Source organism: Stegodyphus dumicola, chromosome 7 (genome assembly GCF_044657685.1).
Source record: "Stegodyphus dumicola isolate Sdum_Otavi_A_Nest chromosome 7, ASM4465768v1".
Taxonomy (NCBI): Eukaryota; Metazoa; Arthropoda; class Arachnida; order Araneae; family Eresidae; genus Stegodyphus; species Stegodyphus dumicola.
Genome location: NC_140774.1, coordinates 27,193,996 through 27,213,636, shown reverse-complemented (window position 1 = coordinate 27,213,636; position 19,641 = coordinate 27,193,996). Strand labels below are relative to the sequence as shown.

At 33.7% G+C, this 19,641-nt stretch overlaps 1 protein-coding gene across 3 annotated transcripts in view; it reads left to right on the top strand.

The window, feature by feature from the left end:
- The window catches only part of LOC118185759 (high affinity copper uptake protein 1-like), a 50,530-nt gene extending 31,867 nt beyond the window's left edge, over positions 1–18,663 (top strand). Inside the window, exons 4-5 of one of the 3 annotated variants that reach the window (XR_015041955.1) lie at positions 2,784–2,881; positions 18,229–18,367. Coding sequence is in view for 1 of the 3 variants with exons in the window: in XM_035355665.2 (XP_035211556.1) it covers positions 18,229–18,439 (211 nt within the window). In the remaining 2 variants the exon portion in view is untranslated. Of the gene's footprint in view, positions 1–2,783; positions 2,882–18,228 lie in introns of all 3 variants that reach the window. The other 2 variants (XR_015041954.1, XM_035355665.2) reach the window with 2 other exon arrangements.
- The last annotated feature ends 978 nt before the right edge of the window (positions 18,664–19,641 follow it).

Sequence of the window (19,641 nt, the reverse complement as noted above, 5' to 3'; positions counted from 1 at the left end):
TAACTAAAAAGATATAGCCGAAGCTATCAATATTCTAAGAAGTTGGCCCTTAAATGTTAACTAGCTGGCGAAGTTACCAAGGGCCTGAAATACCGCCGAGCGTAGTAATAGTTTAGAGAGAGTGTGGCCAAACGACAAACGCGCGCTATTCAGAATCTCTGGCTCTCTAACGAAGTCAGTGAAACTTCGACTTAAGTATTACTCTTCCTTCATTTGCATTAAACGCAATTCTAAAAACATACTCTGACAGGAAATTGTAAGCTGAAATTAGAAGGGACAGGAAAGTAGCTTTAATTAAAAATAACTGTTAAAAACTTAGGATAATCCTTACAGGACTTAACCTGAATACGTTCAAAATGTATATATGCAATACCTGTATCGGTCTTCTTCTTCTTTTTTTTTTTTTTTTTTTTTTTTTTTTTTTTTTTTTTTTTTCCCAAGGAATGCAGTGGTACTTTCCGAAGTATGATTTGTTGCTTTGTTTTGATGGAGTTTCACTTTTTGAAAGTCACTAGAATAAAGGTGGAATTTTTTCTGTAAATATATCACGTAAAATCTTTTCCTGATAGTACGTTGAGTTGATTTTGGCATTTTTTTCCACTCTGTTTAATTTCTCATTATAAGAGAATTCTGAAACAATCATAAGCTCCTTACTGAAATTTTGCGTTGACAGAACCAAGTTTGTACATATTTTTCCCCCGATAAGAAATAGATCTTTTATGTTGCAGTCATGAAGTCAAACCCATGCTTCATCAAAGAGTCACTGTGTATTTCTATTTGTCTCCTGCTAAATATTTTTCATACAAGTTTCTATAAATAGTTTTGCATTGAGCCACATGCCTCTGCAAAACGCTGATGAACATTATGGTTTGGTTTTGATTTTTTAGGTTTTAAATTTTAAAAATTAAACTCAGTGGCGTAACAGCCCTAATGGGCCAAGGAGGCCAGCAGTACCCCGAAATCTGCTTTCTCGACCGTGGACCACGGGGTGCATAAGCATATGCCCTGAACAAGTGGTCAGCTTGGGGGTCGAAAGACCCCAGTGTTTAGTCCCCAAGCGAACATGGTACTCATTTTATCGAGCCAAGTGATGGAAATCAAGGAAGGTTGTAAATTTTGATTTGTTATTTTATTTAGTGTTGCGACAAATATATTTAAAGATTTTACAACGATTTTTGATTCACCTTTTTTTAGGTATTTGTTTGGAGTCTTCTTTCCATGTAGAAGTAATGGTTGACGGGGTTTCCCTTTTCGAATAATGATGTTGCTAATTTCGCACTCGGGAATTTTAATACCATTCATTTCAGAATGCTTTTGAAGTAGGAAACAGGAATACTTCTCGTCGGAAAGCGCAAAAGCACGTCCTTCAATTCATAGCTTGTGTACATGGCGACATTTTATAAGAAGAATAAATTTTAAAAGTAGCAGACGATATTTCTCATTTCATATAATAAGTTGTTGAAAAAAAAAATTTATTCCAAAACATTTTCTTTTTTTTTAATTCTGTATCTAAATCGTTTCACAAATGAATAAACCCCTTCTGTAATTTGAAAATGCAGTATAAGATCAATGGGAAAAATTTATCTTAAGTCGAAACTAAATGAAACTGTAACCATATAGCATCTCAGTTTTCCGTGTGTCATGAATGTAATTATTTCTCATACACAACGTAATTTTTTGCATACATAACGTAAAATCTCATGAATGAGATTTTTTGAAAAAAAAAATCAGTCTGTTAGATATGTGAAATGAAAATTGCTAGTACTTTATCAAAAATGATTATTTGTTTTTAAAACTTCCACTTATATGTTGGGAAATGTTGATGTAATCTGAGTTTTCGAAGTCATTATATGGGCTGTTTTATCTCTGGGAAACGCATCACTTGTTTTCAAATCACATCTGCAAGATTTTCGGCTGTCTTATCGAAAAAGCTCCAAATGTATGAACTACTTTATTCTCCGAATCAATCCTACAAATAATTTTCCGACTGATTGAATTGTTGTCACTTTGTTATCAAAATGTGCAGCTTCTGAAACTGACAAATCAGAGCATTTGATATATGAAATTCTAATGCGGATTTTTCTATTATTGTAAACGTAAATTAAGTAAGGAGGCCTCAAATTCCAACAACCACATAATTGCCAAATTAATAAATAAATCAGGTTGTAGGAAGTAATTTATACCTTTTCAATAGAGAAATACTTAAAGTATATTTATATATTCATCTGAATAAATGTTCTGATGAACTTCTGGCTTGCAGAATATTGCTCATGGTTTCGAAAACATAAATTAGCAAATTAGTATTAAAACGACTGTATTTCAGATTCTGAATAAAATAAACACATATTTTCGCTAGAATACAAACAAAAAACGATACGGCTTTAATCTGTACATAATTAAATAAACAAAAGTATGATTGGTTGTATTAAAATAAAGTAATAAAATATCTGAAAGTACATATGCTCTTGATGACATCATTTTTATTTTATTTTATTTTTTCAGCAGAAAAATTTCATTTCATATCTGTTTATATAGCCTTTTCGAATTTTTTTTCGGAATTTAAATTCATCCAATAAATGCTATAAAAACTTCGTATACTTACTCCCATGGACCGTGAAAGTTGGCTGTTTTGGAACCATGAAAGTTGAAGAGATTGCGTGAACTTAAGATTGAACCACGTTTCTTTTCGAATGGATATTATCTTGTCCCAGTGTTTCACATTGCAATATGTATGTTATTTTCAAACAAATATGTCCATTAATGCTCACATTTTTTGATCGCAGGATTTCATGACTTTGAAATGAACCCATTGCTTGCTCTGTTGTAGAAGTCAAGTCCCAGATTAATAATACCACCCTAAATGCAAGGAAGAAATACAAGAGTAAGAATTAATTTATATCTTTGTTTAAAAGAAAATGAAAGGTGGTTTATCGAGAATCAGTCGTGCTTACAACAAACGAAAGCGTAGGTGTTGAATATGTTGGCACTAAATCGCACTGCTTAGGGACAATTTAATGTCAAGTACACATAACACATAAGTACCAAATTACGTCTTCAGATAAGCCACAGACGGTACGTCTGACTAGCTTAGGCTGTCAGATGTACCTTATTTTAATGTAACGTGTGTATTAAAAAAAAAAAAAAAAAAAAAAAAAAAAGAGCATTTCAATTTGTTAGCTCTAAATTAAAATTTTAATTTGCCAGTCATGTTGCTGAAAAACGTTTGCAGGCATAATATGTAATTTTTTATATTTTATTCCATCTTATATTTCTCATAGAATAACACATAGTTTACTAATGTCCATGTCATATGAGGAATTATTATACAAGTAAACCGATTTATCAGTAAATCGCTTAAACTAGCCTGAAATTTTTTACCCGCAGTCCTGTTTTCATACAGTGCGCATTAAATAAAGAAAACGAGAGCCTTATTGTAGAAATAAGGACATCACATTTAATTTAACGACAGTTTTGGAGCCTGTATTTTTGTGTAGTAAATTGTTTGGTTACTTGTGATATGACGAAACGATCTGCATATCAGTTTTGTAGCGTTCTACCTGCTCGTGGATTTGGAGTAATATATGATAACACTTGATGAAAAATCAAAACACAATTTATTCGCCAGTATTACACAGGACAGTTCCAAGAACACGTTTACAGTCGTCGAAAAACTACAATAAACACTCTGAAACAATCAGAAACACAGCCTTCAGGCTAAAACGGCTTTACGGCAAAGCACTAAGGTATAGCTGCCGACTCGGTCAATGGTTGCCAAGCTAATCTCTGAACTAAGATACTACAACACTACTCTGTCCGCGTACAAGCAGGGTATATATAGCTTTAACCTACATTCGAGAAGATTCTCGAAGAAAACATTAAGAATGCGTTCTGGAATGTTCTCGCTCCGTCAATTGTATATCGTCAATTTTGTCGCCCCTGCCCTTTCTGGTAACCCTAACACCGCTTTGCGGGTAGAATCGGAATATGGAAATATGTAGTTATGTTATTTTTGAAAAAGTCCGATTTTGTGTCAGTATGTGTGTGTTAAAACGATGCTATATACAAATTTAATATACAGTGTCTCTCAAAAATTATCAGCCACTATATATATATATATATATATATATATATATATATATATATATATATATATATATATATATGCAATAATAAAATTCCATAGTCAAGAATACACTTAAAATTCTAACTGTATGTTCTTTTCATTTTTTAATGGCGACGTTCTCTTATTTGAAAGTACGTGGAATTAAATCCACAGCCCCGTAGTCAAGTTGTTTTTTTCGCCTTTTCTACACGTACAGTTATAGAATGTTCTGGAAGTATTTAAAGCGAACTGGATTGGCTGACGTCATTTCTTGGAAGCTCCGCCTTTCCAGAAGCTATAAAAGGACTCGCAAAAGGAATATCGGGGCTTTTTCTTTAATGTCACGATGTAGTAAACTTCATACAAAAAGTTATTAGTAATTCTTTATTTACTCCGGATATCTGATTTTGTAACTGCTATTTTCTCCTGAAATATAATAAATGGATCCTGTTTTTTAAAACTTATCGTCTGGTAATTTAACCTACGAGAAAAGCTGGTACATCATATATATATATATATATATATTAAAATAACAGGGGAAAATAATAAAGAATATTTCCTCTTTGAATACATATTTTCTTAGCTCTCTCTCTCTCTCTACCAAATAAATTTGAAAAATTAAATGGTAAATTTTAAAAATAACGTTTTAGGTTGAAATAGGAATAAAAGATGCCACAAAATTAATCGGACATTTTTATACTTTCTAATTAAAATTGCTTGCAATAAACAAAAAATTAAATTTATGGATTTAGTTTTGATAAAGAAGCTAGGCAAAAATCTAAACACCATTTGCTTTTATAATTCAAATTTTCGTTTCGGAAATATTCGCTATTTTTCTTGTAATGCCTCGGTCACGAAAGAGACATCGTTAGAAACCTGCAGATTAGTTGTTGATTTGCATAAGAAGAAATGAAAATTGCCTATTTACTTAATTTAAGTACTTCTACAGTTTTTGATATTATTAAGTATTGTAAGACACAGAATCGTATTCAAAACAAAAGGAGACACGGAAGACCATCTAAGTTATCTGATGGAATGAAATGCTTTATTCTGAGGAATATTGAAAAGAATCCAAGACTGAGTGTTTCCAAACTTGTTGCGGAGCTTCGTGATAATATGTGTAAATCCAGAAATTGTAAGAAGAGTAATGCGATCTACAGGATATCACTAGCGAGTAGCAAGAAAAACATTTTATGTCAGTAAAAAAAAAAAAAAAAAACTTCAATTCCCTCTCGCAAAATCGATAAAACAAAAGACACCCGACTATTGGAAAAAAATATTGTTTGCTAATGAAAGCAAATTTAACATTTTTCGGTTCAGATGAGTGCTGATGTGGAAAAAATCCAAACAAGTTTTTCGGAAGCAAAACTTAGTGTCAAGTACTAAACATGGAGGAGGAGAAGTTATCATATGGCACATTTCGGTGTTGCAAATATAGAGTTTATAGCAGGGTTGTGAAGTCGGTAGGGAAAAATGACCGATTCCGTCTCCTGGAATTTTAAAGACTCCGACTCCCACATATATATATGTAAACATATACACATGGGTTAAAGCTTTTTTTTTTTAATATAAAAGAAGTAATAGATGCTACAGAAAAAAAATTGATGGCATAGCAAATTATTTATATTAATTAGCATTTATTATGAAATGGAGCACTGGAATTAGTTATTTCTAAGAAACAGTATAGCATCGGCAAGATCTTCTTTGTTGAACGACCATAGATCCGATTTGATAAACTTCAGAGCCAAAAAGCATCTTTCCACACTAAATTGAGTAGAAGAAAGAGCTGTTACTGTTACGGCTACTTCTTTTAACCTTTCAGGATATACTTCTTTAAGTTCTAAAAGAGGTGTCTTGCAAAAGCAATCATATTTATCTATTTCTCTATTTCTAAAGGCCGTGTAGAAATCCTGTTTGTATTTTTTATTTTTATACCTAAAGGCTCTTGTTCGTTTATTTTCATTCGCCGTGCCTTAGCCTTTTCAATATTATCCAATTATTTCTCAAAATCTAATTCATCACCGTAAGAGGATGATAGAGACTCCGTTGCAATGTCGGCAGTTTGACTGTCCTGATTTGAATACTCCAGTTGTTCTCAAAATAATTTCGTTCTTATTGAAAGTTCATAGGTGGCTTTTTTCGCCTTCTTAATTTGTTCGTCATCAACAAAATTCGGTGTTTTGGATTTACACATATTGAATCCAGCAAGATCTCGTTGTCTAGCAAACTAGTTTCTCTTTTCTTCAGTGAAGAAAGATTCCATCTGCAATAAACTCTGCATTTCACAAACATCACATTTTTCCATTCTCACCTCCTCTTAATTCTTCAGATTGTAGCTTCTTTGTGGCTATATACGGTGTAGAAAGAGGAGTTTCTAATTCTGGAAAGATCATTCCACAGTCTTACTGTTATCTACATCTTCTAAAAACGTTCTTAAACAACCTCTATATAATCAAATATGTACTTCCTCATCCCGTTGCTTGATCAGTAAATGTTCCTTTTTCCTGCTCGCTTTTTTAAGAATGGCACCAGTTCTTGGAGTTCTTGCTGCTATTGCTGCTTACCAAATTTACCAGTGAGATTTGTAACTAAATGAATCAGTTTATTCACGAATGGCAAATATCACATCCATCCTCCTACCTTATATTTATTTTTATTAATCTGTCAATAAAATAGAAAATAACTATTTATTAATGTATATAGTCCATAAATAAAAAAAATAACTCAGCTTGTCATTAATTGTTTTCAGTTCACTTTAATTCCATTTCAAATTCAAACTGTCCAACAAAAACTGGAGTCTGAGTCGGAGTCGATCTGTTTTAGCGACTCCAACTCCGGCTCCTTTTGCCCAAAAATCTGCCCAACTCCGATTCCGACTACATGACTCCAACCCTACAGCCCTGGTTTATAGATGAGATTATGGATCAGTATAAGTACCTTGACATCTTGGAGTGAAATTTGGCATCGTCAGCACAAAAACTTAAATACAAAATAGTTTTAAATTCTACCAGGACAGGGATACAAAGCATACTGCCTATAGACACTGGCTGTTATATAAATGTCCAGAAGTAATTAAATCAGCACCTCAATCACCAGATCTGAGTCCTGTTGAACATACGAGGGCCATCCAGGAAGTAGATTACGTTTCCGTCTGTGTCCGCTAGGGGCGGGGCTAGCGCGGCCATCTTGGGGTCAGAGCGTTGCGCAGCTCAGTCTGCATCTAGCCGTGCTAGTGAGAGGTTCGTGCTGTGCTCCGTTCAGATACTGTGACGGTTTGAAATGTCTGCGTTAATTGAAAATCCCGCGAGCTGCGAGGTGCGCTCAGTAATAAGGTTTCTGACTGCAAAAAACTGTAAACCGATAGAAATCTATCGGCAGCTTCGTGAAGTGTATGGGGACAACATTATCACTGAAGGTGGAGTGGGTCATAAGATTTCAAAATGGCCGAACCAATGTTCACGACGAAGATCGAAGTGGGAGACCCAGCATAGTGACCGCCGAACTTCTCGAAAAAGTCGATGCTAAAGTCCGTGAAAATCGAAATTTCACAATAACGGAACTTTCTTTGAGTTTTCCACAAATTTCGCAAAGTTTGTTGCACGAAATCATCAGCGAAAAGCTTGGTTACCACAAGTTTTGTGCAAGATGGATTCCAAAAATCTTGACAGAGGACCACAAAAAATCAGCGAATGGCTGCAGCGTTGAACTTTTTGGACGCTTACCATAAGGATGGTGACTCTTTACTCGATCGCATCGTTACTGGTGACGAAACATGGGTGAAACATGTGAACTGTGAAACGAAATTGCAATCAATGCAGTGGGGGCACACAAGTTCTCCCCAAAAACCCAAGAAATGCATGCAAACAATGTCGGCAAGGAAGATGATGGCGACTGTTTTCTGGGACAGAAAAGGTGTAATTTTGGTGGACTTCCTGGAAAGAGGCACTACAATAAACTCTCAAAGGTATTGCCAAACTCTCCAAAAACTCAGAAGAGCAATTCAAAACAAGCGCAGAGGAATGTTGAGCTCTAAGATCTTGTTGATTCACGACAACGCCCGGCCCCACACGGCAAATGTCACTCGTAAAGTTCTTGAATCTTTTAAGTGGGAGTTGTTTCCTCATCCGCCGTACAGTCCCGACCTGGCACCGAGCGACTTCCACCTATTCCCAGCAATGAAGAAGTGGCTGGCTATGCAGCGTTTTGATGACGACGCACAGCTGCAAGAAGAGGTAACGAAGTGGTTGAAGGCGCAGGCGGCCGAATTTTTCGACGAAGGAATTTCCAAGCTCGTACATCGCTACGATAAATGCCTTAATTTGTATGGTGACTATGTAGAAAAGTAGTATTTGAGTGTGGCTTTCATCTGTATATAATAAAATTTGTTTCCTATACTTTGTTTATTTTTTTATTCCAAAACGTAATCTACTTTCTGGATAGCCCTCGTATTTGACAGGAACTAGGATACAAAATTCGAAAACAAAGCGTGATTTCGCGGCAGCAACTGAAACCAGTGATTCAAGAGAAATAGCATAAAATAAGTCTAAAAATAACAAAATACAGGAGGAATATGGAGTCAATGCTCGAAAGATTAAATGAAGTGATCAGATGTAAAGGTAATCTCACAAAATATTAAGAAATAATGTAAGTTTTTGTCATGTTTGGCTGCTACTAAAATTCTCCGATTACTTTTGTGAGAATAGTTTTCCTCATTAAACAAACCATATTGATTTTTGAATTTAATTTTCAGCTTTTCGAAAATGTATTTATTAAAAAAATTTTTGAATTTTTATATAATCAAAAAAAATCCTTTCTTTTTGTTTTAATTTTTTTTTTAGTTTGCATATTCATTAAAGAATACAAAATTTCACAGTGTCCGATGATTTTTGTAAGGCACTGCTGTATCCTAAATCGCGCCTTTCCAGACATGAAGAATGCAAATTAAATTTTGTCAATCGGTCGAGTAGAACGGGAGATATAAAGCTGCCCCCCTTTTTGTGCAAAGTGTACATATCGCTAATGTTACGTTGAAATTCATGCTTTGAAGCAGCTCAAAATATAGTTTTAAATGAACTTATTAACATATGGTTGTGATGTATCATGTAAGAGAAAGAACTGCTTATTGTTATGTGTTGTGATGCGTTGAAGATTACAGAATTTTTAGTACAACTGCAATTGCCAAGAAAATTGTGGAATTAATTAAATGCGTATATTATAATTAAATAAACAGAAAAAAAAAGGTGATTCTGATTGCGAAAATTTTCTTTGACATCTGCTGCAACATTATGAAAGAAGGAAAAAACCTCAGTTTTATAATGAAAATAAAATTGTCAAATCCCACGATGAATCAACATGACAAAAAATAAATAAAGACTTAATTCAAGCCATCAAGAAAGAACTGGAGTATTTTCAGCAGGAAATATAAGGGGGAAATGTCTAAAATAGCAAACGATTTCCTATTGATTATTACCAGACCGACAAGTGTGAAACCTGAAAGAACTTTTTCTGCAGCTGGCTTATTTTTGCAAACATCAGATCTTAGTTTAGAGATCAAAACATAAAGTAAGCTTCTGCTTAAAAGGAGTTAAATAGATTTTTCTCATTATTTTCGTGGTAAAGATCTGTATATATTTAGTATGATAATTTGTTAAAATATCACAGTTTTTTTTTTTATTTTTTTTATTTTTATTAGCGCAGACGTTAGTCTCGACCCTCACTTTCTTGTAACCAAATCATTTTCCAAATTATTATTATTATTATAGTAGCTTACATTTCAAATAATTTTTTTGAAAAGAAAAATCTATCAAATTATCAGTAAAGCTTGTATGAATTGCCATGTGTACCGAATTATCGATAATCGAAAAAATCAATAAATTTATAGTCATTATAATCGTCTGACATCTTTTAACAATTATTGATTTTGAGAATAAAATTATAAGGATATGTATATCGGACAACTTTATTTTCCTATAGTGCATATTTTTATAAATTTATTTTATGTTTGCAGAAAGGGAAAATGTAATATCTTTTTATTTTTCAAATATAGCTTTTTTTCATTTTTAGTCCAAAGGGGGTTTGTCCCTGAGGGACTATTGTTTTCGTTTTGCGATTTTGCGTTGAAAATTTTAAAAGGTTGTATCACTTTTCAAACTGTTGCCACCAAATATTATCGCCCTGTATTATATTTGAAGAAATTAAGTATTGAAGAATCGGCATAAATGTATGTATCTTTCTCGCATTGTGATAAAACAATGGTACGTAGAGCCATCTAATTTTGAATGACGTAATCCTACTGCGAATATCGGCATCTGGAAGCCCAAATTTGAAATTTCATATTTTGTAAAACTTTAACGAATTTTTGATTAACAAAACTCAAGGATTTCAAAGCGAGCCATGGCAACGTTGTACAGAAAAAACATTTTTATCTCCAGCGCATGAGACTATGTATCGGAAATTCTAAAGATATGCTCAATTTAAAATTATTTTGCGATATTGCTCTTGAACTGAATAATATGTTTTAACTGCGAACAACATGATAGTTAATTAATAAAGTAACATACAAAACGTTAAATAAAAACGCCCCTTTGGACGTAATTAAAAATCTGAAACCTTTTAGATTTTTTTATATACTTTTGTTGTTATTATTTCAAAAGTAACAAAATAATCAAAACAGGTGCAATGTTTATCGCAGTTCATGAATTGAACGCCTTAGGAGAGATTTTGACGAGGGAAAGTGACGTGGTGAGAACGGGGATATGCACGCCGATTTCAATGATCGGGCTGATAAAGGATATTTACCTTTTTCCTTGTTTTCTTGTTTCTTGCTTTCCCTTTCGTTGGGAAACTGGTTAATCACGTGCATCGTAATCGCACATATCAATAATATAGTATGTGACTGGTATATTTGGCTTATATTTTATCGCGGAAGTATATCCGCTGCTCTCGGGGTAGTGACCTGATGTCCTCGAAAGGAGTGAAATGTTTATCTATTTTGCCATTTGACAGCCTTGAAAAATAAAATTATTATTTCGAAATTTATGTGTCTATTTTAATTTCTCGTAGTGCTAATTAATGTTTCATATATTAATTTATTTTAATTAGAAAGAACGTGTTTTGTTACAAAATAAATTTTCGGTAATACGATGAGGATAGAACATTGTAATAGAAAATGTTTAGCTCGAATATCAGCAAGAATTTTTTGAATTTGATCATGATTCATTGTTGTTTTTTTAATCGAATGTAATAGAATGCGAGGGCTCTCTAGGATAGGGGTGCTTTTATAGACTTCTTAAGGAAACTTTTTTATATCGGAGAAAAATTACGAAAACACACATATAACCAGCTCGTTCGCCGGTATTCAAACTTGAATGGAATTAGCGGTATTCAGCGATCTTATCCACTCTGGGCTCCATTATCACTGATTCGCAACCACAAACATGCGTCTAAAATTTGAAATTTACTGTATATACTCCCGTATAAGTCGAGATCATAAACAGGAAAAATGACTTTAAATCAGATCTCGATTTCTATGCGCATGCAAAAATGCAGCATTAAGATTTTTTGTATAATTTTACTTACATGTAAACGTAAATTTCGTAAAAATTGTGGTACTTAACGTGTTACTGCAACCATCTTAGTAGAACCTCTGGCAACCATGCGCACAGTAATTCTTTATGTAACTAGAAGCATTGTAAGTTGCAATTCGAAAATTCAGCGAATAGTTTTTTTTTTACTGTTAAAAATCTTCAAAACTGCTCCAAGGTGGATACGCTAATGCGTAAGTACCAAAATGATATATCTACGATGATTAATCTTTATTTTATAATAAATAGAGAAAGAAAGAAAGAAAAATGCAAATGAAAAATAAAACTTTAGAAACCAAACAAAAATGATTGTATGTTAGAAACGAATGGAAAATAAACTTCATTCGGAATTTTATCATTTTCCTGTGGCGTTGGAACTTCACTCATTTTATTTACCAATAAACATTCCGATCATTGTATTTAGTACGAATTTTTTGCATTCGACGTTATAAAATTTCATGAAATATATGTATAAATCAAACGGAAGCATTTATATCCGAGTGTATATGGTATGTGCTGCATATTTTAATCGAAAATTTTGAAAAATTATATTAAAATTAAATTTCTGACTTTTATGAATAAAAATATTTAGAAGTGATTTGCTTGTAATCTAATTAGATCTTCTCCTGTGGCTGTTCAATAGGAAAAACGGCACCGTTAATTGGATCTGTCTCGTTAAAGATGTAGATTTCTACCAGCGGTCGAGAGATTGTTTTCTGCATGTTGGCAGTTTGACCAGGCTTGAACGCAGACGACCAATCTGGTTGCATGACTGATTTTCGTGATTTTTTTCATCATTTTCTGCCTATGTATAACGTAAATGGGAGCGAATTCCCTTCAAAAGTTCTCCACGAAGGCATCTTTCTCCTTAGGCAAATTACGTTCCGTCTGTTTTGCTATATTCAGATAATTTTACTTAACCCGTTGAAAATGTACTGGTGTTTTTATGCATGTGAGGTCAAGGAGGATTGGTTAGATTGGTTGTTGGGTTCTAAGGGAAAATTGCTCGTATTCGCGTTACAGATCATCAGTAAAGGAGAATTAACCAATTTCAATCGAAAATAAATAAAACTGTATGTTACGTGCATGTAATGCTACTAGAATCAAAGGTGACAAATTCGTTATCATTTATCTCTGTATCTTATTAGGTTCAATGTTCCGTCTTACTTTCTTCGGGAACATGCAAGGACCTGACTCGGAACAGAGAGCTTACTAAAGCTATGTTCAATAACTGTGGGAAGTAGACAGGATACACAAGAAGGGTATACAAAACCCTTTATTTTTCTCTATTTACAATAACTTCCGTACTTCGGAATACAAAGACCCACTACTTGTGGTCTAAACGTAAAAGTATAAAAATAAAACTAAACTCTAATTTAACTTTAAAATAATAAACGTGGAAGATTGGCCTTGTATTAACAGGAAGCCGTATGTAGTACAGAGAACTGTGAACACTACAATACGTTTAAAGTTATCAAGAGGATTAAACCTCTGGCCTGGAAGGCAACCAGCAACTGAGTAAAATTTCTAAGGTAAGCGGCCTGCTTCGACTTACTGCTTCCTCTCTCTCTTGCTTGGCAAAAAGCCACAACTTAAGTACTTGGCGTTCGCCAGACAAACTTTGCATAAATACGTTAACGCTTATAATTCTGGCCGGAAGTAGAAAATAAGAAGTGATAGTAAAGATTTAAAATAAAATAAACGTTAGTAAAACTTAAGATCCTTACAATCTCATCTAATTTACCGTATTTATGCGAATCTAATGCGCCATCGAATCTAATGCGCATCCCCATTTTAAAACTTTAAATAATAAAAAAATTGTTTGTCGGCGAATGTAATGCGCATCAATGGTATGAGGAATTTATTGAATCTTATTTTATACAACAATGGATTTGTATATAAACTATCAATCAATGGTATGATAATTTTATTTAAATTTAGATACCATATTTTATACAACAATGGATTTATACATAAAGTAACAGAACATAGAATTAACCTATTAGTGGGCTATTGTCATGTGAAACAATCATTGTTAATTACCACTACCGTATATACGGTACATATCGTAAAGTATGAACATGAAATAAATGGTAACATTTCTATCTAGCTAACAGTTTCTACAATCAGTGATTAATAGTAAACGTCTTTATTCACTATTTTGATGATAACTTTTTTAGTCCCCTTCTCCGTAATGGTGTAGTTACGAGGCATATCAAACAACCAAATTGGCGTCTCGTCAGTGTTGCCAATTTGCCCCATTGAAAAATTCTTTTCCTTCCGAAGTGTGATGAGATACCGCTAAAATGTTAGTAGTTTTCCCTCAAAATCTGCAGGAAGCTTTTGGGATATTGTTGTACGGCGTCTTAGAAATAAGCCCATCCGCTTCATAAACCGATCCACCCATCGACGGCTAGCTTTAAACTCTCGTTTCGGTATTCCAAGAACTTCAGCCTCCTCTTTTGCTTTATTTCTTATAGTGTCGCTAGTCACAGGTTGTCCATTCTTCCTCCTTTCACGTACAAATTCCAAACTTTTTCTTCAATTTTAGGGTGTCTTCCTTTGCGAGGACCAGTGAATTTCTTTCTACTAGTTTTAGTTGCAAACAGTGCCAATTTCTGTTGCCGCCACAAGCGAACATTACTCTCAGCTACGTTTAACTCTCTCCCAGCCTTTCTATTGCCATTTCTTTCAGGATAAAGAATTACTTTACGTTTGAAAGTAGCGTCATATGACATTCTTCTCTGCTTGCCCTCCATTTCGTGACTACGTACTCTGCAGTATGCAATAATGTGTCAACGATAAATGTAACGGTAAATGTAGTCGAGAAATACAGTAATCCATTGTTACGATTTAAATTCGGTTGACGTCATCGGCGAACTTTGCACTCGAATCTAATGCGGCATCGAATCTAATGCGCACCCCAATTTTGAGTACTACATTTGGCCAAAAACGATGCGCATTAGATTCGCGTAAATACGGTAATTATTTTGAAGACGCAATTTTTTTTCCCAAAATGCTGTTAGGCGTTTGTTAAAATGCTTTTGGAAAATACAAATAGCTTCTTTTATAATAGTCATTCAAAATAGGCAAAATTTAATCTTGAATCGATTTTTGTTTTATTTAAAAAAAAAAAAAAAAATACTGTGTGTGTTTCGAAAGATGCCGTGTCTCTAAATCTGGAAATACATAGAGCTTTTCTACGAAATTAATGTCAATATAGGATTGAATTCAAAAATGACGTGCTTCTGCTCCTTATAATACATGATTGTAATCAATTTGGCACTGAGTTGCAGTTATTTTATTTCTTTAATTCTTTCTATTCAGTTTGTCATTGAGTTGTTATTCAGTGTACTTCTTTGCAATCGGTTTGACACTGAGTTGTTATTCTTTGTCATTGAAAACGTAGTGTCGGTAACCTAATGTAGGAAATACTGCCTCGATTATCGGAGGGCGGTGTAATTAATTCAAAATGGCATCACGATAAAATTTCCATCCTTAAAGCGGTAAAAATTTCGATTTTGCGTTAAAGTGGCCTAATATGTGCTTCAATTTTTTTACCTGCTTTCATTACTGAAGTATGTTAAAGAATAATACCTTTTAAAGAAACCTACATTCTAAGTGAAAAAAAATATATTAATGGCAGTATGGTTCGCTTTAATAACTTAATAATGAAAAGTAACTAAAATTTTAATGTGCTATGCGCCGTGTTCACAAAATTCCTTTCCCGCTCATTATTTTCACAACCGTTGGTCGTAGATTTATATCGGGTTTTAACGAAAGTTGCCTGCGGCTTCAAATATCGTCGGCGCAAACAGTTCGCGTTGTCGTGTTTTGCGTATTTTGTCAAACGATTTTTGGCATTTGAAAGAAAATATTATGCTGTGAAATTTGTAAAAAAATATTTTTACCATTAAATACAAGGTGTCTGAAATAGAACTGTCATGCTACCAGATTAGAACCATCATTTACTTCCAGTTCATTTGCAGAACGTCACCAAATCATGTGTACAGCTTTATGTTGTATCGTATGACACTGTGACAGTTTAATACCGAAAGTTCAAAAACAAGGACTAGGACATTCAAGAAGCAGAGCGCTCTGGCCGGTCTCCTGATGTTGATGAGACCTGCTTGCGAAGAACTTGTGGAAGATCAGCATGCAACCACGCGAGAGTTCGCTAAAGAGTTAGACGTTAGTGCAATCTTCATTAGTCGCCCTAAGCGTCCATAAACTTGACGTACAAATTCAATCGCTGGGTGACACATGAGCTGACGATAAGGGCAGATGTGTTCGGGCCTACGCTAATCTGCTCGAATATCAACGCAAGCACAAAATTCTGGACGAGATCGTAACTTGTGATGAAAAGTGGATTTACTTCAACAACACAGGCCGAAGAGAGAGTTAGTCTGCTCCCGGTGATCCCGTCAGCAGCATCAAAGCGCAATTAAACTGACAAAAAGATCATGCTTTGTATCTTGTGAGATTGCCGTGGTTATTATCCACAAAGAGTATCTGGAAAAAAGTAAAACCCTCGACAGTGAGATGCTAGTCCGTGTTGATGCTGCTATCAAGGAAAAACGATGAACTGAGTTCTGACGCAAAAAAGGTGAAGATCCTTTAAGATAATGCAAGACTACATGTGTTTGCATTCACCGGCTGGACTCTGTACGGACTCGAATGGGATCTTTTCACACACACGCCATATAGCCGCCATCGCTGCTTCGGACCTCTACCTTTTTTCACAACCTGCAGCTATATGTTGCTGGTGCTATCTTCCATTCTGCACAGGGCGTCCGAAACGAAGTTGATCTGTGTTTAGACTGACGGCCAACAAGTTCCTGCAATGAAGGCTTTGAAAAAACTACGAAAACATTGGCAGAAAATCGTATATTTGGGTGATTACCACACTAAAGGTACTGTTTTCATGTTCCCCCCTAACTTTATAAAGACTGTTTTTTGGCGGAAAACTTTCGCCAGTTTTCTACATATTAAAAAATATGTAGAAAATTGTTTGGCATATGTTGTTTTGCAACAGAAAAGATCCCTAATTTACTTCATTAATCATTAAACTTGAAGGAACAATTTATCGTATCAGAAAATGTATTAAATTTTTATGTTGAATATATAGCTTTGCTGGAATCCAGGTTCCAAATATTAATCCGGTTACCACTTTGCCCGTATAGTGCTGCTTGGTTTGACCGATGCGAAATATTGCCTTTTCCGAGTATTACATATTGCGCTTCCCGATATTTCTTAAAATAATATGTGCATAATTATGCGTCTAGTGAGAGTGCAAATCAGAATATCCTGAAATAAATTTTTCTCTAAAGGAATCGAGAACGAGGCGATTTAATAAAAATTGTATTTTTAGCGAGGAAAGTCTTTTTCAATTTTGAACTATTAGTATATCTGAAAAAAAAAAATAATAAGTTCAAATCTGGCGATCTGAAAATTTAGCTGCGTAATAAATGCTATATAGATTCATATTAAAAAGTGCATAGAAGAATTATTTTAGAATGGATATTTAGCTGTACAGTGCTGTTTTGTAACTTTTTGAAATTTCAATATGCTGCCCAGTTTTGGTAGCAAGCTGGTTTAGAGATTAAATAATTTCATTTCAGCACCTAATTTCAACTGACATGATTCATTTTAAATGAATAAAGTAAACTCCACTTTCAAACCATTCTGAAATTCAAGGTTGGTCGGGACTTTCCTTGTAAATCAACAGGCGTTGGAAACTGTGGATTCATTGAGACAGTTGCTTTGAAGCTATAAATTGTAGTTTCCATTAAACTTCTAAAAACTGGCAGTTATCCGAGATCAAAGTTAATTTTTCAAAAAAGTCATAAATTTTAGAATTTTTTTTAATTAGATTAGATCGTTTGATCACGACAAAGCAATGGAGAACTTTCTGCCTAAAGGGAGAATGGCTTTTGTGGAGGACTTTCTAACGAAAGCTGGCTCGTACTCACGTTACACGTGGGCAAAATGACAACGAAACACCCATGCAACCAGTGCGTTCTCCTGTGTTCGAACCCGGATCGAACTCTCAGTTTTCAGTGGTCTTAACCACTCGGCCTCTTGTAGGGGGGGGCGTTTAAATAATTTCATAAGTTCAAATATGTGTAATATGGTTTCAATTTACATATATATGTATACATGCTATCATATGTGTTTACATGTTTATACATTGCCTATTATATTTCGCACTGTTGTTTTTTTAATTGCTTTTTGCTTATATGATTTTTTGATTTGATTTAAATGCATAAAAATATTTCTTGAAGCTGACCCTTAAGTGTATCAAGTTTATTTATTTCGTGAGGCTTTATCTATGGTTATAGCTGCCGTCATCTAATTAGATGTTTCCCTAACGTTTTTGTTTGGCGAAAAAACGTTAGAGAAACATCTAATTAAATGACGACAGCTATAACCATTTGCAAATGAAGCCTTATTAACAGAAAAGTACCCAAGTTAATTAACTATATGTTTTTTACTGTTGTTTCTGTGAAACAAATAACTGATAGCTATGTTTTTTTGTTCCAGATTGCGAATTCACACCCTTCATGCATTTCTTTATATGATACAAGTCACAATGGGATATTTCCTAATGCTCATCATAATGAGCTACAATGCATGGCTGGCCATCACAGTATTTGCCGCAGCCGGCTTTAGTTACTACTTCTACAGTACTTTTGTGTTGTACAGGCCTTCAGTTGTACCCATCGAAATTCTTTCACCTGAAGAATACGAATAGACTGGCAAATCTGTCATATATTGCGTTATATTTTTGTTGTTCTATTTATGTAATGTAAGATATATATATATATATTTGTTATGTTGTGTGTGCTCATTCAGTGCGTGTAAGAATCGTCAGGGGGAAAAAATGCTTCTTTGAACTTTGTAAATAAAATTTATAGCATTTTATAGGTCACGTTGGAAGAAGACTATGTTCATATGAAATAAAATTTTGAAAGACTATTTTCAGTATTAAACCTTTTCTCTTCTTCTGGATTTGTATTGTATCTGGCTAGTGATGAAACAGATGAAGTGATTTTTTTTTCTGCGGAATCGCGGGAAAATTATATCATTTTTCACAATTTGCATTCTCTTGAAAAAATTTTTAATATTTCTTAAAAGAAAAATCTATAAAAATTCATTTGTTGTGATTTTCTGTAGCACTTTGCAGGATGTGGAATCCGGGGTAGCTAATTAAAGAAATAGGAATGTGTAAGAACAAGAGAACTAGTCTAGACAGAGTTTGCAATTAGAATAATAGTAATCTGCTACTTGTATATGAGTTTTAAGTAAAAAAAAAAATAATAATTACTTTTAATTTTGATTTTTTTTCTACATTCGAGAAAATCTGTAGAACATGAGAAATTATTCTTTAATTTCTAGGAGTTTACGGTATCAGATAATTTAACTGTAGCTTAGATATATGTTTGTGAACAGGATTTACGTCTGGAATAACAGTAGTGCGCTATTTGAACTTTCAGTAATAAGTAAAGTATTTTTTAATACTGCTTTTTTCCTACATTCAACAAAAATGTATAAAACGCGAGAAATTATTCTTTAATGCATAGAAATTTACGACATCAAATAGTTCAACTGTAGTTGTAGATAACTGTAAAGAAATAGAAGTGTTTAAAGCAAAGAACTGGGCTAGACAGAATTTGCAACTAGAGTAATAATGTGATATTTGAGTTTAAATTAAAAAACAAATTATATTCTAATCTGATTTTTTCTACATTGATGGAAAATATATGAAACAAGAAAAAGTCACTCTAAGTCGTGGGAATTTACGGTTATCAGATAATTAAACTGTAGTTGTAGATATATACTTATGAATATCCTGACTACATTACTGTTCTTTTTATTATTGTTATTATTATTATTTCCAATGGCATATTATGAACAGTTAAGCAAAAAAACAAGAACAAAGACCATGAATACAGC